This window comes from Rousettus aegyptiacus, unplaced genomic scaffold (assembly GCF_014176215.1).
Source record: "Rousettus aegyptiacus isolate mRouAeg1 unplaced genomic scaffold, mRouAeg1.p scaffold_m13_p_17, whole genome shotgun sequence".
NCBI lineage: Eukaryota > Metazoa > Chordata > Mammalia > Chiroptera > Pteropodidae > Rousettus > Rousettus aegyptiacus.
In genome coordinates, this window is record NW_023416292.1 from 13,455,337 (window position 1) to 13,478,355 (window position 23,019).

At 44.4% G+C, this 23,019-nt stretch overlaps 2 protein-coding genes across 3 annotated transcripts in view; both read right to left on the minus strand.

Annotated features, from left to right (window-relative positions):
• The window catches only part of LAMC2 (laminin subunit gamma 2), a 56,970-nt gene extending 55,992 nt beyond the window's left edge, over positions 1-978 (minus strand). For both annotated transcript variants that reach the window (XM_016145583.2, XM_016145581.2), the window contains exon 1: positions 150-978. The gene's annotated coding sequence lies outside the window, so the exon portion shown is untranslated. The remainder of the gene's footprint in view (positions 1-149) is intronic.
• A 15,754-nt stretch (positions 979-16,732) lies between these two features.
• The window catches only part of LAMC1 (laminin subunit gamma 1), a 95,933-nt gene continuing 89,646 nt past the window's right edge, over positions 16,733-23,019 (minus strand). The window contains exons 27-28 of the mRNA XM_016145569.2: positions 21,286-21,385; positions 16,733-19,737 (exon numbers count right to left, since the gene is read on the minus strand). Of these exons, the coding sequence (XP_016001055.2) occupies positions 19,481-19,737; positions 21,286-21,385 (357 nt within the window). The 3' untranslated portion in view covers positions 16,733-19,480. The remainder of the gene's footprint in view (positions 19,738-21,285; positions 21,386-23,019) is intronic.

The window sequence follows — 23,019 nt, forward strand, 5'->3', positions numbered from 1 at the left end:
AACAACAACAAAAATCAGTTGGGTCGCCAAACAGAACATTAATTTCTTAGTCCTTCTGTACTGTATTGTGCAGTGACCCCTCTCCTGCAGCTCAGCAATAAAGACTTCGTTATTTATTAGGGCGCATTTCCCTTTCCTTTTCACATTACCTTTTGCAATCCTTCAGTGCACAGTGAGTTCAGATCCTTACGCAACATCGTTTTACAGCATCCAGTCAGGTCTTGATGGTTTTCTCTTGGTCTGACAACTTAATCTGGGTATCAGAGCACCAGATAAAGTAACTCAATCCTTGAACTCCTTAGAATCATTAGAAATTATTTTTGGCCTAGTGCAAAGGGCATGCGTGGTCTGAAAGAACTCCAGAATCCAGGAGCTGTCTCCATGGCTCCAGCTTTTCTTGGGGCCTGGTTACACAGAAATCCCCAAACATCCCAGGGTGTATGGGGTTTTTTTTTTGTTTTTTTTTAGGAAGCCTGCAGATTGGAATAGACTTTGGTTAAAAGATGGAACCGTTAGACCACTGCAATTATAAAAAGTGCTACCAAGAATCACAGAAAAATCTAGAGACACTTTTCACTAACCTAAAATTTTCTCACAGCCTCAATATGTCTACTTAGGTTTAGGAGGAGAATTAACACAGTGATTCAGACACCTTAAACCAAAATGATACATTTCTCTAGCCTATCTAGCTATTTTAGGTGAATCTATTATAGGTTTGAATTATTTGGACAATTGTTTCAATGTTCTGCTTTTTATTATATAAATACACCGCAGAGTAAGTTTTAATCGCCATTGCTTTAACAAAACTTTTATCTTTACTGTTTTTTGTTTGTTTGTTTGTTTGTTTGTTTGTTTAACTCTCAGGGTCCTCTATTAATACAACCCTTAGAAAATCTCAGCAAAAGCAGAATATGACTGCTTGGTTTTTCAGAATTGTTTATATAGAATTGAATACATTTTTTGTGCTTCAGGTTAACTTAAAATGGATTATACTTATGCTAAAAGATTCTGCAGAGAAAGAGAGAGAGAGAGAGAGAGAGAGAGAGAGAGAGAGAGAGAGAGATTACCTGAGCTCTACATAGAAAATTTCCTTTTGAGTAAAAGATGTGGGCTTTTTCTGGTTGGTTTGGTTTTTAGGTTTTAATCTTACATTTAATATTTTTTAAGAAGAGAGCTATTCCAAATCTTCTGACCCCTTCAGGGCCTGATGAAAAATCCATTTTAACGGTAACTGTCCCAATATTATCTACATTCTATTCTTTCCTGCTGAGATTTTCTGAAGAATTATTAACTGCATACATTTAGATTAATAAAAATCAATTTAATGGGCTTCCTTTCGGAACCAGATCTTGTCTAACCAGTTAACCATGATGCTGATTTTCCCTCCGGAACACAGACAGACCCAAAAGAGCGAGCACACCTAAAAGACATGCTGGTCTACGTCGACATCCTCTCACACCACACCAGGCCGGACCTCACAGGCGCACCAGCGGATGTTGGGGTGGGGGGAGTCGCCTCCATGACACCAACATTAAATGTTTAGGAAAACAGTCCAAAATATCCTCAAATGTGCTTATTAGCATATTATGGAATTAGCATCTATAAATTTAACCAGTTCTCTCTTTTAAATATCTATATTTCCTAGAAGTTTTGATCTGCTGTATAAAACCAACTTTCTTTCATTTCAGTAAAAAGACCTCTTAATTATCCTTGGTTCTAGTACTTTAGGATTCTCTACACAAGAGTATATGTCGCCATTTCCCAATCCTGTTATCTATATGTCCCTTTGCCTTTCTGGCTAAAAATTCCCATTTTTAGATTCACCTAACAGCCTGCCCTGGTGGTGATTTCCGTTGCTCTTTTTAGGGTGTTTCCGAGCTTTCTCATGAATGTCTTGGCAAAGAGAGACCAGATTGTGAAAGTTTCTTACATTTGAATGAGCATCAGCTTACACTCATATCTTCCTGATATTCTTAAGGGGTTATTTAGATAAGATGTAATTTCTGTCATCATATTAATGTTTAAACTGAGATATATGGAAAGATGAGATTTGAACTGCTTGGAAGAAAAATCGTTCTAAAACACAAGTTCTCTTATTAAAATAATTGCATAGATTGTCAAAGCTGTAAATTCATACAACTAAACCAGACTAAAATGCATATAAAAGAATGATGTAATTATAGTAAGGCTGATATAAAAAACATTAAACTTTAAAATGAGATGTTACTATGAAAAGTTTTTTTTTTCATTTTACAAGTTTTTTTTTTTTTTCATAAACTCTTCATTAAGGCCTCAGGTTTACAATCACATTTATTCTTTCAGTTTTAGACATGCATTTGAAAAGTACTTTCTTATGTTTAGAGCCCAAAGATGACGGACAAAGGGAAAGGACCTGCACGTGAGACCACAGTTAATGACAGACAGACAGACAGACAGACAGACAGTCTAGATCCTCGGTGCCTCTTGGCATCCGCCTTCTCGGTCTCATCACGGAGAAAGTATCCTCTAACCTCGATATTTCCTAAATTAAAGGTCATTTGCTGCCCCCTGGAACACCCGCCCTCACCAATCCAGACATTTTTTAAAAAACATAATTTCATTCCCATTTTTCCCATTTATTTCTAATTCTGGAAAGGAAACAATTATCAATTCTTTTTAGTGTCTGCAAACTTTGAGAGTCCTAAATGTTTCGAGTTTTCCATCTGCTAGGATGACTTAGCTGCAAGTATTAGAAATGTTAACTCAAAGTAAATTTATAGGTTCACATAATTGAAAATGTAGAGTTTGGGTGGGAAATAGGGTTCAATTATCCTGTGGTCTCATGATACCATCTAGGGTGAAAGTTCTGTCTTTCTCTCCCATCACCCAGACTCTACTGCATCTAAAGGCCGATTCCTCTTGTAGTTGTAGACTGATGGCTAGCTACATTCAGGGTTGTATGCTTCTTTACTCATGTAGACAGGAAGAGATCAAACCCCTCACCCCTAACGTCAGACAAAAATCTTTCCTCTTCATGGGGTCAATCTAGTTCATATGCCTGTCTCTAAACCAGTAACTATCACCAGAAAAACGCTTTATATTGGTTGGTTTAAACCTAAATACCCCAATCACTGGCGAGAGGGAAGGGAGAATTGTGATAGGCTTAGGCCAGAGGTCAGCAAACATGGCTGTGGGCCTTATCCTGCCCACCAGCTGCTTCTGTGAAGTTTTGTTAGAACACAGTCATACTCTTTCTCTTCATACTGTCTGTGACCACCTACGCACGCAACAGTGGCAGAGTTCGGCAGTCACGAACAGAAACTGTAGGGCCCGCCAGTCTCCAAACAGCTACTCCTTGGTCTTTTACAGGAAAAATGTGCCAACGCCTGGCTTGAGTTCACATGGGCCCGCTAGGGAGCCGAGTCCAGTCCCCTAAATCATGACGCCACTACTCGACAAGAAACAGTGGTATTTCGATGGGATCGATGGAAGTCCCTCACATGTTAACCTAAGTGGATTTTTTTTTCTCTCTTGGTTTTTCCTAAGCAGAGCTGAAAATAGATGCACACCCTAACCTCAGAATGAAAGCATGAGTTTTTGAAGCCCATCGACTTGTCTCTCTTCTTCTAGATTCATTGATATCGGTTCCTTAGACTGACTTGTGTTCCAGCCTTAGCTGTATGGTTTTGTGGCTTTGTTTGTTGAAGTCGTTTTTTTTTTTTTTTTTTTTCCTTTCTGAATTGTCTTCAAGTTGTTTGCTAATTCCACGGAGCCAGACTATTTAAACTCTCCTTCGGAACTTCAACCCACCGACGGTCTTAATTGGAATTCCCCAGAGTCTTGCTATCGTCATAGAATCTCCCACAAACCACGCACTGGCCTGCGGAGCCTAGTCAGTCACAGGAAGAAGCGCTCCTGCTCACGCTCGCATCATGATTCTCCAGGTAAGCCGTTTCCTGCCGAAACAGCAGCCAGACCTTTCTTTTTCAACAGTTTTTCCTGTTTACTTCTATTATGACAAGAGCAATACATGTTGGCTACGGAAACATTAAGGAACACAGACAACCGAAGGAGGGAAAAAAAAGAAAACTTGTCACCATCCCACACCCCGGGGGACTTTTAAAACATGCCGTTGCATGCTGCAGAGGTTCAGTGTTCCCTTCAAATGATCTAAACTGGCTTTGACTTTTCCAGCAGGAAGTCATGATGGAATATTTTATTTCTTCTCAGCCCCCTGTATTTATGAAGTCACTGAATGGGTCCATTCTTTGACTGGCCTTTCTAAGGGTTTTTCTTATGCCGTGGACTTACAGACTATTTATGGAAAAGGGCAGAGTTTGAGAAGCCGCTGTTTCCAATCGTTTTCTCAATGCCTCACGTACATCTTTTGCAAACATGAAAGAGAACCTGCTTCTCTTCATTTGGGCTGGTATACGCAATTTCACCTTATTTTGTAAATAAAAAGGAGCCAGCCTTTCTGAAGTACAGGGTTGGGAAACTATACTCAGCCTCACGAATCCTCATTTAGGCATACCCGTGGGGTTGCTGATGCTCATTACAGAAACCACTTGAAAATGCCCCAAGGTTGGGTTGTTTCCAAGACATCAGGTGGGTATGACATTAGGTTTAGGGCTCGAACAGACTCTAGGATGGGATTCAGTCTCACTCCAGCTCCCCGTGGGGATCTGAGTGTGGGATCCGGGCCAACGCTGGAATCAGAAAGCAGTTGCAACTTTCAGAGAGGGCTGCCTGCCTTCCCGGCCAGGCACCGGGAAGGAAGGCAGCCCTCTGCTAGTTCTCCACAGAGTCCACACGCTACAGCAGACACTGTGGGTCACAATAACTCTGGCCGTTCACACCCTAGGGATAATTCCTGTTGAAGAGAGTAGGAGGCTCTGAATGCCTGGAGGAGAAGGAGTGAATGGGGGAGGAAAGTACACAAGCGATTGAGGTTAAAAGAACACTGACTCTGGGGCCCAGCCTGTCTGGATTTTTAACCCCGCTCCACCCTCGCAGTCTGATTTTCTTCGTGGACAGAATAATGATAATAATAACTACCCGTCTATGTCACAGTGTTGGCCGCCGTGAAGGTGAAAGGCAGTAAACAGACTAATAACTTAGCACAGTGCACTCTGTAAGCACTGGTTCTTATTTTTATGAGGGGCCAGGGTCCCAAACGGGGAAGCTGGGAGCTTTGGGACACGCTTCTGTTCACAGCATTGCCTGCCTGCGTCATCCACATTTACCGGGTTCCGACTGCCCAGAACTGCCTGGTTCCTGATCAGACTTTTTGCATCAGACTGACTTTATGAGCGCGGTGGGGCTTACTTTTCAGTCGAGTAATTTTTTCAAAAAATAGATTTTATTTTTTAGCAAAGCTATAGATTTATAGAAAAACTAAGTATATACAGAGAATCTCCATATATCCCACATTCAGTTTCCATTTTACATTAGAACGGTATATTACATTTTACATTAGAATGGTATATTTGTTTCAATGAATGAACTAATATTGATATATTATTGTCAACTAATGCCCATATTTTATTCAGATTTTCTTAGCTTCTTACCTAATGTCGTTTTTCTGTTCCAGGATCGTGTCCAGGATACCATGTTATTCAGTCGTCGTATTTCCTTAGGCTTCTCTTGGCTGTGACAGTTTCTTAGACTGTCCATGTTTTCGATGACCTTGACGGTTTGGAGGAGTACCGGTAACGTGTCTGGTAGACTGTCTCTGAGCTGGGATTTGTCCAATATTTGTCCCATCATCAGATTGGGGTTATGGGTTTTGGGGAGCAAGACCACAAAGGGAAGTATCGCTTTCATCTCATCGTATCGAGGGTACGTGATATCAGCATAAGTTACCGCTGTCGATGTTGACCTCGATCACCTGGCTGAGATGGTGTTTGCCAGGTTTCTCCACTGTTAAAAGTTACTCTTTCCTCCCTCTTTCCATATCCGACTCTTTGGAAGGAAGTTACTACACACTGCCCACAATTAAGGAGTGGGGAGTTACCATCCATCTCCTGGAGGTCAGAGTAACTACATAAATTATTTGGAATTCTGTTGTATGGGTTGTTGTCTCTTCTCCTCAAGTAATTCTTCTAGTATAATCCTTGCTTGAATGAATTAACTTTTTAAGCATCACTGAAAAAGAGTCTAAACCCGATTTCTTCCCAATCGATGTCCTTAAAACTCATCACTTTCTGTAATTAAGTATTAATATTTGAAGTGTTCTTAAGCCAGGCACAGGGGAAATATGACAAAAACAAGATTTCTAAAACCTGACTTAATCTTCTGGTTAACAAATGCCAGCTCTGGAATGAGCGATTTTTTGCTAACCCTATATGGAAAGACCTGAAAATGAATAAGGACTTGAAAATAAAGTGAGTGGGATGGCCAAAGCCAATATGAATGAAAAGCTGTGAGCCAAGTAGAAAAGCATCCTTTGGCAAGTTTTAACTGGTTACCTCAGCATGTTCTGAAAATGTGCTTTCAGTGTTCCAGGCCACTGGGTTGCTTTTGTAGGCATGAATCCTGCCCCTCCTCAAAAAGGAAGCTATCTCTATGCCTCTCCGAAAACACACATCTTTAGTTTGATCCAGCATTAATGTGCTCTTTAATATCATACACACACGCTACCACCACTACCATCACAAACCACACACCTCGAGAATAAATTCCGTGTCTTAGAATTAGGATACTTGAAATTAGAACCATTGGCTGGGTAGCTGAAAATCCACTTGAACTTTTCCTCAGAAAGACTTATAAAACTGAAACGTATATGTTTAGACTTGCTCATTTGCAGGAAAATGAGGGGAAATTATTGTCAGATCAGCCTATAACGTTTTAAACATCCGTTTGGTCAGATTAAACTTAGTGACTATTGTCTTCATTCGATTGGGATATATATATTTTTTTTTCTCTTTAAACAATTCAAAATTTGCTTCCGAGTTTGCCCCATGTGCTCAGTGGATTCCTTTCGCGCCCCCTTAGTCTGGGCACAGCTGTGGTGGCGTTGCACACTTCCGACATTTCTTTGGAAGGTGTACGAGAGCATGGTATATGAGAGCATCCGTTTTCCCATCTTTCACAGACACCTGAGGACAGGCCTCCATTTTGATCTGTTATCTCAGGCCCCTAACATGAGCAGAAGGAAACAAGCCCTTGACCCGTTCCAGTATAACTCTGGTGACGATTTTTAAAGGGAGCGACCCTGGCCAGTTCAGAGCATCTTCAATGTCCCACTTCCTATATATGTAGCGAATGGAGAAGCCCCGATTATATAGAAACTTCGGGAAAGCAGACGTTAGGGTCGAACGTGGTTTCCGGTTAACTGAACTCCTGCTAACGGCTTTTTCTGACGTACGGCACTTCACTTTCCAGACTCGGGCATTCGCGCCTTCACTTAATAACTAGGCGCCCTGTCTGGATCATCCACATTGTCTAAAGCGTGATTATTACCATCTTTCTGGAAGATTTTGGATCTTGTTCATTCTTAACCATTAGTTTTGCTCTTCGGCACTGTAGTTAATACAGACAGTGTAAGCTGATTTGTTGCCCACCCTTTAACCTCATTTTGAAATTTTTGATAGTTGCCTTTTTTTTCCCGTGAGATAATTGATATGAGTTTATATTTCTGAGATATTTCTCTTTTCGATTAACTCAATTGCTAAAAAAAAAAAAAATCCAGTCAAATTAAGGGTTCTGATTAAGAATTACTGGGTAAATGGTTTCCAAATTCTTTGCCCAGAGAAGTACACTTAAAAGAAGGCCAATTAATAGAATGCTCATGGCAACCACAATGGGAAATATAATGATCCGATATTTGTTTAGAGCAAATCAAATACCCCCTCTTAAAACCTCTGGCTTTATAGAAATTACTCAAGTGCATTTCATCAACCCCAAATATGTATGCTGATGTTCGTTTGGGATTCAAACCCATCCTTTTCTATCACGGCGTCTCATCAAATGTCCCAGTCACGTGTCTGTGTGCAGGATGCGGAGGGCCAGGACAGCGACCAGTCACGATGGGTCATTCATGGTCTGTGGGCTGCCGGTGATTTCATTCAGCTTCATCTGAGAAATAAAACCTTTAGATCATTGACGAGGGCGATTTCAACAGGGGCAGGACTGAAAGAGAAAAATGTGATTGCTTAACCCAACAAATTCTTTAGTAAAACACGCCCTGCTGCCTCCTGTGATCATGTTTGGGTTTTGCTATTCCTCCAAGTTGCTGTACGTCTTCCAGGACCTCAGTGTCAACCCCTCAATCTCTAATCACCACCTCTGATTTCTGAAAGTCAGTTTCTCTCCTGCCCAGAATGTAATGATACCTCAACCCTACTGAGACCTGCAATCCCGCTGAACCTACCACCTCCGTACTTCTCCCAGCCCTCTCTACATCACAGCCCTCTGCCCTCATCTTAGATGCCACGGTCGGGCATTAGAATCCCTCCTTCACCGTCCATTAGAAACCAACACTCCACTCACTGTCGCATGCTGAATTCATGCTGAGTAATCCCGCGGGGGTTCTGAGCCATCGGACCCCATTTTCCTAGTCTCCTCGAAAACTATTTCGCTCTCCCCTTTTCTCCAAACATCTCACCCCTTCTTCCTCACGGCGCTCTCTGCTAAGGACCTGTTTCCTAAGACTCTGAGGAAATAGAAACGCTGAGAAGAGCAGCTCTACCACGTGCTTTTATATCCAAAATCTGGCCCCCTTTCCCCTTCCCCACCGTCAGGTGCCCCACCTGAGGGAGGCTCGTTTCTTCCCCTAGTCCACAGCATTTCTCCCGGAGAAGGATTCTTCACCTTCTCTCCTGCATCGTAGGCTTTTCTTTGTCGCCTGAATTTTTCCCATCTTAAACAACAAGAACAACTCTTGCGACCCCCTGTCGTACTTTAGCTCTTGCCCCACTTTTCGGCTCCCTTCTGGAGCTGACTCCTTTGTGGACAACAAAAGAATCATTTTTCTTTCAGTTCCCGGTTTCTTTTCTCTAAATCTCCCTTGAAACCGCTGCAGTTATTAGATTTCAAGAAACTTCTCCAACCACTGCAAATCAGGCCTTTGTCCCCATGACTCCACTGAACCGGCCGCTCCGAGGCCTTCGGGAACCACCACGTTATGAAACCCAATGGCCGGTTCTCAGCCTTCATCGTCTGGGATCTATCAGCATCATTGAAAATAATTGGCTATTCTTTTCTTCTTAAAACATGTTTCTTGGTTTCTAGAACATCGTGTGCTCACGTGGCTTTTCTCCTACCGCACAAGCCTTCCCTTCTCCGTCTCCTTTGCCGATTCTTCCTCATCTCTTTGACCTCTTCACACTGAAGCGGCCTCTTAGTGTAGAAGAAGCCCCCCGAGGCTCAGGCCTTGGACGCCATCTTTTTATCCATCTACACTCACTTCCTTGGTTTCCTTAACTGGTCTCACAGCTTTAAGCATATCTGTTGATGGCTGTTAAGTTTACATCTTTAGACGGGATGCACAGCTCCCCTGAACCCCGAAGAGTGCATCCAATTGCCTAACTGAAATCTCCACTCGGGTGGGCGAGTAACATCCCCGATGCAGCACAAAGCTGAGATCTGCCTCCTGAGCCTCTTCTGCCTCAGTCTCCCCAAGCGTTTGGCCTGCGGTCCAGGCACCTTAAAGTCACTCTTGACTTTTCTCTTTCTCTCACAGCAAATCTACCTGCAGATCATCATCAGAACTGGACCACTTTGCATCACCTCCGCGGCAAATGCCTTAATCTAAGTCCCCATCGTCTTGTGCGTGGACCACCGTGAGAGCTTCCTGCCCCATCCCCCTGCTTTTGCCCTTGTCTTCCTTTAGTCCACCTGCCAAACTACTCGTGTTGCAATTCAGATCACATCTTACTTCATTACAAAGGCTTCCGATGGCATTTCGCCTCCTCTGGGCAAAAGCCACAGTCCTTGTGCTGGCCTCAGGGTCCTGTACCGTGGGTCCTGCTCCACCTCCATCCCCTTTTCCCTCCCTGTCCTCTGTCCCCATCACCCCCGGCTTCCACTTTGCACTCCCTAGTGCCTCTGCCACGTCTCCTGATCTCCACGTGGTTTGGGTCTTCACTCAAATGCCATCTTCTTAGTGAGGCTTTCTCGGCCACCTTGTATAAAAATCGCAAGCTCCACCACACACCCCCAGGCACTCTCTTTCCCCTTCCCTGTTGTATTTTTCTCCATAGAAGTTTCTACCCTACTTAGAGGCAGTATAATGTTGTCGTTGAGATACAGGGCCCACCCTATCAGGTTGTGGGCTTAATGTTTATAAAGTTCTTAGAACAGCATCTGGAACATATTAATTGCTACATGGTCAGCTAACACTTACATATTTCATCCATCGTTTGTTTGTCACGCCTCCTCTAAGTTCCATAAGGGCAGGGTTTTTGTCTGGTTTGTACGCTGCCGTATCCCCACTACAAGGGACAGAACCTCACACAGGGCTGGTTCTCAGTATGTAGCTGTAGAATGACGGGGCCATCAAAGTTCCTTATTTTACGAGTTAGTATGAAACACTTAGTACAAATTTGCATACTATAACGATGTGCATATAAACAAAAACTAGAGTTCCCCTACTGCAGATGCTGGCCTAGGCCTAGATAAATTTGTGTTAATCATTCACAGGTGGCAAGCCTCTCTCCTAGGTTATTTCAGAAAGTCGCAGAATAGATGCTCAGCATGCTAGGTGGGCATGCACGGGTTCTTTTATTAGCAAAACAATAACTATCAAAAATCATTTTTCTTTGATAGAATGGAACTGCCTCCAAAATTGACGCTCTTCTCAGTGTTTTCTGACCAGAATATTCTTCACAGTGCCACTTAAGAGAGCAGGGTATACGCTGAGGTCCCCAGCAAAATGGGCTCCCTAAATAAAAGACACTATTATTATCCTGAACCATCTCACAGGCTCTGGAAAAGCAGACTCGGAAGGGTAAGCTTAAGAGTTCAGATCTTTCAACTCGTCGAGACAGCCTTCTTTCTATTATTGTTGCTGTTTTGTTTTGTTCTAATAAAAATGAACCTAGCACCAGGTTCTGGCTGAGATGCCAGGGTTTGTGCCCTCACTGCCCCAAGTTTATGTTCTAAGTATAGAGTGAGCTTGGAGCAGGCCGGGGCCTGAAAACAACTCAAAACGACTCCAGTATTGGACCGTCTCTGGTATGCAGTTTCCTGAGGGTAGAAGTGGACGGAGTTCTATTTTAAGAAGTGAGTTTTGCTTCTTCCATTTGTAATTAAAAGGTTTAATGAAGAGGATAGCTAACTAAGGCTCCACACAGTCAAGCTGTTTCCCCTTGGTCCCAGGGAAGGTGTGCCTTGGGGCTTTTTTTTTTTCCTCTGGCAGAGATCTGATTCTGCAGCCTCTGGGCACATTCTGGAGGCTGGGCACTCCCCTCTGAGCCGCGCCCATGGTCATCACGCAGTGAGCACACAAAACAGGTTCTCCTGGCCAGACGGCCAGCTGAGGTGTCTGCAGGGGAAGGGAAGTACAGTCATGCACACGCCCAGTGACACAGTGACATGAAGGAAGCAACTGCTCTGCCTTCCCCGGGCTTAAAATAAATATAGTAGTTGGACTTCCCGTGGGGGAAGGTGGGGCGGGGCTGGAGCTGGCGCCCATGGGCCCCTTTCCAGCTCTGTATCTCCTTTACATTCACAATCACATCTATTTTTTTTTCAAAGAAGGCCCCAAATTGTGTAGTTTCACATACTGACCCATTCGTGTGAACAACTCTGTAAGGCTGTGCCAGCCCCATTTATAGAAGACACAGGCACAGCTGAGAGACTTAGCTGAGGGCACACAGCTACCTTGCCCATGAATTGTGGCCACTTGACAGGACCTACGGTTTAGATTGAACTTCTTTTGATGTCTTCAGGTGTATTTGTTGCTTATCCTAGTTTTAAATGCATCTCCCATGTTAAATGACTTGGTTCTCTCTTATTTTATGCTTGAGGAACCATTCAGAACAAGCTCACCAAATTCACAGCATGAGATGGTAGCGATGAATCACAGACGTCTAGTCTATTCCATGATCTTTTGGTCTGTTCACGGTTAGTGGCTGGAAATGATTATTTAGAAGATCTTGTGAAAAGTAGAGAAATCAATTGAAAATGAAAATACTTACATTAAAAATTTTTTAAAATAGATTCGTCAGTCTCCACCTACTTTTTAAACTCTCTAGGAGGACTATTTTGATTAATCAACGAATTCGATGCTTATAAAATACCTAGAGTTCCTTAGTAGTATTGAGGAGAGTTCATACTGATTATCTCTAACATTGTAATCAGCACAGGTGCAAGTCGAAGTTCTTCCTCACTCAGAGAGGTTACAACCTGTGTCCTAGCAAGGGTAGCTGAAAGATGATGCTAGTTGAGTCCAACATGCAGACACACAGGACATACCAGCAGCTGAGGTTAACCTGAGGGGGACAGGTCCTGAGAACCAGCACATAGCACTCTCCGATGCCCTCGTCAGCATCGGAATCCCCCGGAGGGGGCTCGTTACAACACAGATTACACCCCCACCCCCATGCCCGAATTTCTGACTCAGTAGGTCTAAGCAGTGGGAGTTTGAAACAACCAAATAAAGTGCCACGTCATCTTATGACATGAGAGCGTCAAAGCTGCAAGAGTGGCCAGCAATGATGGATCAAAACCAGAATCCAGAAGATGAACACTCAGAGGGTGGCGTTCTCCCTGGGGTTAGAGACGGCACGGCCGGGGTTCCAGGCATCGTCAATACACACAGGGCAACGCATGGGGGGGAACCGTCGAATTCTCCATCCGCGCATTTTCACATCTGGGTCGATGTCCCCAAGCCCATTTCCCAGATCGTGCTCTCTCTCTCCAACACAGCTAAAAATATACCGTCATACAAATATAACGTGTCCTTCAAAGACGGCCCATAATGAACAGTTCTTGGTATTCATTACACATAAAAAGCAGGCAAAAGACGGTAATTTAGTTAAGAGTGTTCTACCGATTTTAATGTCTTTGTTTTGATAAATGTACCATCGTTATATGAGCTAGGCGAAGGTAAGGGTGGCTAAGACTGCCTAACACTCCGTATCTCTGAACATACAGAGGAAACAGAAAGGGAGGAACAAGCTAAGCGCAGTGGGAGCTGGCAGTGTTCACAGCCCAGGCTGTTGGAGGACGATCAGGATCCAAGTAGTAATTCTGCCACTAACTGGTTTCCTAATACTGGGCAAATGACTAATGTATTTAAATCCTACCTTGATCTCTCCAAAAAAAGGGGATTTGAGGAAGGTTAACATGAACGACATGTATATAATAGATAGTCTTAAAAGGAAAATGGATCAAAATCATCAGAGAGAAAGAGACAACATGCTAAAATAGTGGTTAGGATGACGGAGCAGAGAACCATGGTTCGGATTTCCTCATTGGTCAGACGGAGACCCTAATCAAATGAGGGGCGAATGAGGAAAAAATAATTACGAAGGGGCCTTTTCAAACGTGGTGTACAATGCCAGCTGCCTTGATAGTGCTGGTCCTTCCTCAGTCCCTCAGAAATGTAACTAAAGAGGGCAGCTCATCTGACGTCCGCGTGGGGACTCATCTCTTGGGCTGGGCCTGAGCCTCCGCATCACCCCGCTCGAGACGGCACGGAGAGCAGACAGTCTGAGCCAAGAGGGACCGGCAAGTCCTGACACAGACTCCTCTGACCACGCTAAACATGTAATCACTGAAATCACAGCTGGCTCCTCCTGCGCCTTTACCTGGGACGCTGGCTCAGCACCCGGGAAGGTGTAATCCACGGCGGGAAGGCACAGCCTTGCCAGACGCTTCTGCTCGTGGCCGGACTTGTGCTTACGCAGCACGAACCTCCACTGAGAAACCACGCTCAGGTGGAAAGAAACAACCATGGAAGAAACAGCGGGGATCAAGTAGCAGAGAAGAGGAAGAGACACTCGGATTGTGTATCCTGGAAAGCCGGCCCCGAATATCCAGAAAGAAATTTCACTAGAAATTCTTAACACTCGCTGCCACGGCACAAAATTCGATGACTGCGTTTTGTGACTGCAATGACAAAGGATCTCAGTATAAGGCCAGACACCGTGGAATGGGCCCCCAAAACATCGGTTCAAGTGGAATTTTTTGTCACTAGCCGTGGTGAAAAATGATTATGAAAGGATGGAAGGGTGGTCCTCAAAGGTATGACAAACACTGAAAATCACTTAAATTGACTTACACATTACTATGGGAACAATGCTGTGACAAAGGGTTACATTCTCGATCACAGGCTGATGCTCGGCTTCTTACAGAAATAAATACAAACCATCCTGAGTTAATCATGAGCCACAACTCTACGGTCTCCGGTACAAGGCTTTCCAAGGTACATACACAGACTGGATAAAACGTCAGCTAATCTGTTTTAAATTATGGGGAGAATTCCCGGGAGTCGGAGAAAAAGAAAGGAAGTTATTAATGTTATAACTTGGGCCAGGAGCCAGAGGTACCGACAGAAGGGGCTGTGGGTAAAAGTCACAGGCACCCGCGCACAGCACTGAGTGGCAAGCGAGGCTGGAAGCCGGAGGAGCAGGCCTCGCGGGCCAGATCCAAGCACTGGTTGCTGACCACACACACGGCTGTGTGCGCGGCGCGGGCTGCATCCTTTGGTGAGAGAGCAGTTTAGCTTATCTTCCTGCAAATCCCTGCTCAGGCGGGAGTGTTGAGGGAGCAGAATGCTTTGGGAAGGCATTAACGAGGATCCACAAACCTCTCTCTCTCTGCTCACAGCAGAGAAAAAGTATCAGGAATGGGAGAAAAGGCAGACGAACGGCTGGTAACCTTCACACCACTCAGCCTGCGTGACCACCGTGCCTCCAAGCCCTGAGGGTGCAGACAGGAGTAACACGGCCCCCAGGGATTCCTTGGGGAATGGGAGGGAGGTGAAGGTAGAGGTGAAAGGCACCTGACCCATAAGCCCGCGTCCGGAGGCCACGCTGGAAGCCAGTCCGAGGCGCGGAGGGGCAGTGCACAGAGGGAGGAAGGGCCAGGTTCCACAGAGCACCTGACGCCTGCACCTCGGGCCTTCCTGCACTGGAGAGGCACAAAAGGACGTTCGAGGCTCAGAGAAGAGTGAAAGCGAAGACATGGAGGTTTTACAGCAACACGTGCCATGTTGATTTTTCTCATGTTCGAGTTCCAAATCAGGGGCTTTTTGGATGTTCTTTGGACTTCCGCTAAATAGTTCCCTTTCCTAAGCGTGCATTTGATTTCTACTGAGAATTTCGTTTAGTTGTGTAGATCATGAATAATCACCCTAGGAGACTCAGCCCGAATATAAGCCGCTCCACTTGATGACTCCTGAACCAGTGGAACCTCTGGAGGGAGATTATTAACTAGAAATCTTACGTTTCACTCCAACTAATATTCTCTTTATTTAAACTTGCTTAGTGTGCACAGACAAAATGACCTGCCACCCACCACGATTTCATTTGCTTCCACAAGCTACGGGCCTGGAGAGATTTGATGTTTCCTTGGGCTGGGTCTTTCCTCACCTTAGGAAGAACGTGCCACCTGCTTGTCCCCCTCACGACTGCGTCCCAGGGGTCCTCTTTGGGCATCCTATTGTGAGCTTACTTAAAGGGATGGAGTTGGTGATGCCAGATTTACAAGGGGCTAGAATGCTTATGTAAGAAGGAAGCCTTTGGGATATTTCGAATCACGTTATGCCGGTACCAACTTTTGAGATACTGCCGACCCTGAAATAAAGGAATGGAAGCAAGTCTTTATAATCCCACTCATCACTCCGACACAGTACCTATAAAGGAGAGGATATTGGCATCTGAATCAGTCGTGCAGGAAAGCCAATTAACTAGTGCCCTCTAAAGTTCTCTCTGAGGAAGTCGGATGAGTAGAGTTCAGGTTTTTCTTTACAGGTGACAGAGGCGATTTCTAAGATTGGGAAGGTGGCATGTCCTCCATAGGGGTGCAGGACTATGAACAGAGCACTGAAGAGAGCACCGAAGCCTACCCACCTGCTGTCTGTCACTCCGACCCTGTTCCCGGTCTCACGTTACTCCAGGTGGGTCAGCCCACCTGCTGGCTCGAGGTACAGTCAGCTACCTCTGACCTGCTGGTCCCGTCCCTCACTTGCTTACTTTTCCTTTTCATTCCATTCTGTTTGAGAGTGTTTCTCATCATCTGAAGAAACCACCTTTAGCTGAAGTCATGTGTGTATTTAAAAGGTGGCCCGACAACTTTTCACATACAGCTGCTAATTTAAGATGCCTAAATAATTATAAATAGTCCTCAGTAGTCACTAATCGAGCATTGAGACTATTGCCAGGGGTCCAATAAACCACAGCCTGCAGGCCCATGGCCTGTGATTTTAAATAGTTTTACTAGGATGTAGCCACACTCGATTGTTTACATTCTGTCCATGGCTGTTTTCATCTTCCAATAGCTGAGTAGCTATAACAGAGAATTATGGCTGCAAGCCTAAAATATTTGCTATCCAGCTCTTCATAAAAAAAAAAAAAAAGGTTGCTAACCTCTAGACTATACCAAAATATCCAATCTGAGACTGATAAAAGAAAAATTACACACACACACACACACACACACACTCTCTCTCTCTCTCTCTCTCTCTCTCTCTTGATTGTTCTAAAAAAATAAGTAGCCTAAAGAAGCCATGGTTAGCTTTACCTTCATCATACCTTTTAAAACATCGTAAGTCCCCAGTACCACACTCAAGCCACACCAAATATAAAGGGTTACAAATATTCAGATTTTATTATAAATAAAATACTGTTTTTTTTTTAACATAAAAAAATGCCAAGTGTTGCATTTTCTTCACCACCCTGGAGAGCAAGACTGTAGAAATTCAGGCAAACGACCTAAAGTGAAGGCACATGTAAAGAGCTACAGCTGGAATCGAGAGGGAAAGAGTCTAGGGAACAGCTGTACCTGCTCCCTGCGACACCCAGCATGCTGCGGCAGTCACCCTGTCGATTTTATTACGTAAAGTACGGATAACTGGAGCCATACCATAAAATAATGGCTATCTTGCAGGAGTGCGACTAAGTAAGGTATCATCGTTCCGAGAACTTTTAGTTTAAAAATAAATTTTGTTTAAAGATGTATCACACAGATGGAGAAAAGCCAAAAAAAAAAAAAAAAAAAGTCCATGACGACAACGACGAAATCACAAAATTTCACCGTGGCCTCAGACTTACTGGCGTGAACCTCACCCGTGGGCCAGAAGGAAAAAGACCTTGGCTTGTCTATCTTCAGTCCTCATCCTGCAACCTTGACCAAAATGTCTCCGTTAGGATGTGGCCACTTAACAAGAGGAACTAGCTAGGCAACACTGATGTGAAAACTTGGCAAGAGTGAGCCGTGCCTCCTGGGACAGGCGGAGCCCCGGTAGAAGTGACAGAGTGAAGGCTGAGGGGTGTCCAAGCCCGAACATTTGCAGTCAGCGCTGGAAAGCAAGAGGGGCTGGGAGTGAAGAACCAAGTCCCACGGCCTCTCCCACTCTGCCTTCTGCGTTGTCCCTGATGCCCCGAGCTCTCAGTAATTACGCAATTTCTTAAAAAAACTGACCCATGCAGCTCACGCCACTGCAGAAAGGGCACTTCTAGCTCATTCCTGGCCAGACCCACACTGATGTTGGAGACACCTCTGAGCAAAACCTCCTCATCCCACCGTGTCCTGTCAGCCGTGCACACCCGCCCGGGAGCGGGCGTGAAGCATGACACCGGGCTGTCGTTTAGGAACTACTGCGATGGAGAAGGGTTCGTGGTACCTCTTTACAGTGGCTGCGTGTGGAGGAAAGCGGGTTACTGATGTTAGAGAACGGGCATGCCGCAAACAGAAGCAAAGCAACGGGGAGCAGGTGCAACCCAAAGGATCGCAGACGGAAGGGGAGGAGGTACCGGACACATCGTGCCAGTGAGGAGGAACAATGGGGTGAGGATGTGAACAGACAGTGCCATTCTAGAAACAGGACCAGGTATATTTACATAAATTCCTTACTCTATAATCATGATAAACAAAAACACATTCACACAAAAATATAAATTTGAAATAATTAATAGCACCAGTGTGTCAGATAATAGTTTCTTTCCCCCCCGCTACACAAAGTACAAAGTTGCATAGTGTTAAAGGCGATATATGAATCTCAAAGGCGGATGGGTAGGAGGGACGGGGTATGTGGCAGGGAACTGTCACACTGTGATCTTAAAAGAAAACCACAGAGCTGAGGATCAAAAGTTGAGAAGCCCACATACGGGTCTTCCCTCTCCACTCAGAGGGAAGGCTTAGCGTGGCTTTAAATCACAAAGTGCAGGAACTAGATGGTGCTGGCAGCTGTGTGAACTACGGAGTGCGGGGATTTGCCACCAGGATTTGGCAAACCACGTGTTTTGAGGGATTCTAGAAGACGAGAACGTCAGAAGAAAATTAAGGCTGAGGGTCCAATGTTTTTCTCTCTCCCCGATGGAAGAAAAATGGACATACGGGATCCTAACAATACAAGGTGCACCTAAGTTTCCTCCCTTTTCTAGAAAAGACTGGGAAAAGAAGGTTTGTTTTTCTTTTGTTTGTCAAGATCTTAGGGACCAGCTGCTCTCTGCCAGATGACAACACTAGTTCCCATACTAACGTAATAAGAAAGCTCTACGAGTTAGTTGGATTTTGAAAAAAAGAAAACTTTAGTGGTTATCATATCCCTATTTCTTCTGTATAAATTCCATTTATAGGAACATCAAAAGACGTCTATGGCGAGTACAAGCTGCCCATCCAGATTGAAATTATCAGCTGCCCAAAGATCTGAAAAGAAGTTTATCTTCCTAGTCAACTATCAACATATGAGAAGATGTTCAGCCTACTTCTGCAGTCTCATTCTCCTGGAGACTGTCATAAATGATTGCATCCTTACCCGCGGATGGCTCAGAGTCCTCTACCCGAAATTGCTAGAACAACTGGTGATGGCTCTCGACATTCTACAGGACCGATACCTTTGGCACAGGAAGGTTAGTCCCTTTTGCTTAAAAGGAGGAGGTGTAGACGCATGTTCTTTATCTACAGACTGGATATACTGGCCATCGCAACGCTACTATGCGTAGCCGAACTTTTCCTTCATAGAAACAAGAGTACTGAGACTGAGGAGGTTCTGCTGGTGTCAGGGACAAGGGGAGGGCTACGTGCCCAGGCCCGGCACGCAACGGTCCCCGCGAAGTGCTTATGCAAGGTAGGATGCCACGTCCTGACGCAACTCAGAAGGGACAGTGTGGGTGAGGGAGCCATAAGTGGAAGAGAGACTTTATTGGATCAAACCCTTTGTTCCTGATTCCCGACGTTTAATTTGCTTCTCTTGAAACTTTGTGACTTTTCCTGGTTCAGGAGGACAGTGGTGGAGAGCAGCAGAGGAGTGGGGGGGTCTGAAGAACGTCGTCTCTGTGTTAAGGCACTCTCTGGCCTCGGGCGCCTCCCCGCCGGGCGGGGGGAGACGCTAGGGCTTTTCGATGGACGGGGTGTTGAAGCAGCCAGACGGCAAGGTCTTCCTGATGTCTTCCAGGTTGCGGATGTCCTTCATGATCTCCTCGATATCCCTGTTATAGTCCATGATGGCGGCCTCTTGCTTCCTGGCTTCATTCTCCAGGTCGGACACTTTCCTGTCCAGGTCGCTGACTTTCATTTCGTCTTTGGCTTTGTTCAGGGTGCCTTCGATCTCATTCAGCTTATTGAGGTCCACTGTGTCCAGCTGCCCTGTAGAGCCAGGAAGGACGGAGAAGGGAAGAGACACAGTCAGTAAGAGCTGTAACTTCGCTCCACAGGCACCTCCCTCCGCTAGCTTGTTACAGACGAAACCCCGCAGCTGCCACGATGCGAACGCGACTTCAGATCCCTCGTGTGGGCACAAACCATGCAACCCAAGTACCAGCGCTGACCGAACCCAGCAGGGGTGGGTGAGAGCGCAGAATGAACCTTGGGCTGGATGTCTGTTCGTTTGTTTCCCGGGAAAAAGGTTTCTGTAAAATGTTTTCTAAATATACAGCTACCGTGCTCTAGCCCTCAGGCCTCGCTTGTGGTTTGGAAGGTCGTCTAGTAACATTCAATGCCTTGTTCACGTTCACGTGTGTAATCTGTGTGCCACGGAAACGTACAAGGGCGTCTTTAAGTTAGAGCCCTGAGCCCTCGGCACTTAGATTTCGGGAAATCTGGGTTCCTCGGGGACTGGGGGCCTGCTCTCAGGAGTCAGCCACGACTAGGGGTCCTCCTACGGAAAATGGCCTTGGTTGAAATGCTGAAATGATTTCGGAAAAGTTTCACTTGAAAATTAGCAAGAAAAAGAAAGGTTCTTTGAAAAGAATTGCTTCCACTATGGATGAATGGAGACAGCGGCCGTGAGCATTTTATGCATCCTGTCCTTGATTAAATTCCCACAAGACCATCAGTGGTTCTCGCACGGTAATCAATCTGCTCAAGTTTGCACAGTTGATAGGCAACAAAGCAAAGATTCCAACCCACGTCGGACCAACTTTAAAATCCAGCTCTTTCTGCCACAAAAACCTACCTCTTCTAGCTCACCTTCATTTAAGAATCCATCTGCTGCCACATAATTTATTATTCTTGACATTTGAGACAGATAAAAAATATACCCCCCCCCCAAAAACCCCACAAAACAAGGGTTAAACTTTAATGGCTATGAAATTAAAACAGAAGGCTTTGCTGAAAAGCTGTACCGTCTAGAGTCTTCTTTATAATGAACACTGGTGGCAAAAGTACATCTGCCTTGTAAGGAAGCCTGCTCCCTATCAAATTGGATTAAAAGAGCCAGTCAATATGCTTATATTTCCTGGAAAAATCAAGCCTTTTCTCTCTTTTGGCATAAAAATTATCTTCTCATCAGATTATCCTTTAGATTAGCAAATAAAGAGAATTCCAAAGCAGTGAAGTCAGGACCAGTTGAAAGTATTGTTTTACACTATCACTGAAATCCTTCACTTTAAATCCTTTAAAGACATCCTGCCAGCTGGACGAGCTACGCATAATCACTGTTCAATCAACCTGGACCATCAACGAGCCGCCCTAGCGCACAGCGCTCCTTCAGAATTTTTTAAGTCCTCGGACCACAGTCAGACTCCACGGAAGGACGTGGCAAGCATTTGTTGAATTAAATCAACCTTAAGTCATGACTTGGTTCGCGCAATAGTCACACTAGATATACTATCTGCTTTTGAATCAACAATATCAAAACACAGCGCAAAGAATCCGGAGGTCGCCGAAAAGGACTGTGGGTACTCAGGCACTCACCCAGCTGCTCCAGGAGGTCGTTGATCAGGCCGAGGAGGCTGGTGACAGAGTTCTTGGCCTTTCTGGCGTTGATCTCGGCTTCCTGAGCAGCCTGCGAAGCCTGCGTGGAGACGAGGATATGAGGGTACGTTTTCATCTCCTTGAAACAGTTCTTCCCCAATAAGCCCGCAAATCTAATTTTCAGATGCTTCCCCTTTTCCTAACTCATGAAACTATAATCTCTCACTGCAGGTTTCTTTTTCTTTGTCTTTTTCTTTCTTTCTTCCTTTTTTTGGGGGGGGGGGGGAAGTCATATCTTCACATTGAAGATGTCCCTACTTTTAATTCATAAAACAGTCACGAACAGGCAGGCAGTATGCCTACAGTGACCATATTTGTATTTCAAAGATCAATATTATCTCCTTTTCTCACTTTCTCATTTGGGAATACATTGAGGTATACTCGAAATAAAATCCATCAAGAAAAAAAAAAGTTATTTTTAAAGAATGAGCATAAAAACTACATTTTAGGTCCAAAACATGTTCTTCAGGCTATTCTTAGGGACCCGATGATTAGAAATGTCCTATTTTCAGAAAACTTACATAATCAAGCAATGCTCTTCTATAACTCCCTCTTCCTGACCTGTAACCACACACGCACACTCTGGGGTGACACAATTTACATCAACAAAGGTAAATATATTTGGTAAAATTCCATGAAACCTGAATAAATACACTTGTGCATGAGTCATAGGAAATAGCCAAGGAAGAGGAAGTGTCTAAATATCAGAAAACAGATGCTGTTACAAATAAATCTAGTCAGGATACAACTGAGTGGATTTAAGCTCCCTACTACATAATTGTTTTTCCTAGGTTTGGGGTCAAGACAATGCAAAATTGTTGGATAGAAACCATGTGAAAATTTTATAAAGAAACAAAAAGGGAAGGGAATAAACCCCGGCACAAACCAATGATTAATTTCTGTTCAGACACAGGCGTCCCTATGGAGACTTCACAGGCTTTGCTGCCTGGTACGAGGGGAGGGGAGGGGAGTTAGGTTGGCCCCTCCAGGAGCAAAACCACTGCATTTAACCTGCTGCCCCCTCTTCCAGAAACACCCATGAGCCCTCACTATTCTGGTTAAAAGAACCAGCGACAGACTCGAACCACACTAGCCCAGTGCTCGCCTTTCAGGATTGATATAAACGGAAATGGGATAATGTATGTGATAGGGCTTCGCGCTCCTTAGAAGTTATTTACCAAAATGAACAACAACAACAAAAAATCAATCCTTTTCTCATCCTTTGAATTGAGTCCATACCCTTTTTTTTTTTTTTTTGAAGCTTATAAAGAACATTTCCTTCTCTTTCTTTCAACAGGCTCTGAATCTAATGTTTTTATAACCATGTGAGCCATCCCTTGGTACTGAAAATGAGGACACTTTAAATCAAAAACAAAAAAAAAAGCATAATAAAATAAAGTGTTTGCAGTGGGATGCTTCCTGTAATCAATTCCCTAGAGTCTTCTTTATCTAGAGTCTTCTTTATTCACTGGTTTAGTACCTTTCCTTTCTATCCCAGGGCAAAAATGATCCACAGTGAAGAGCCTAGCCTGTCTTTAGTGAGAGTAGAAGGGTCCTCTCCTTGCAGTGAAAGTGTACAACTAAACAAGTTCATGTCCATCATTGCTGTGATTGTAATCAGATGCAGCTGGAAAGGAATATTTCCATCGTGACTCCACTAAAGTATTTCAAAAG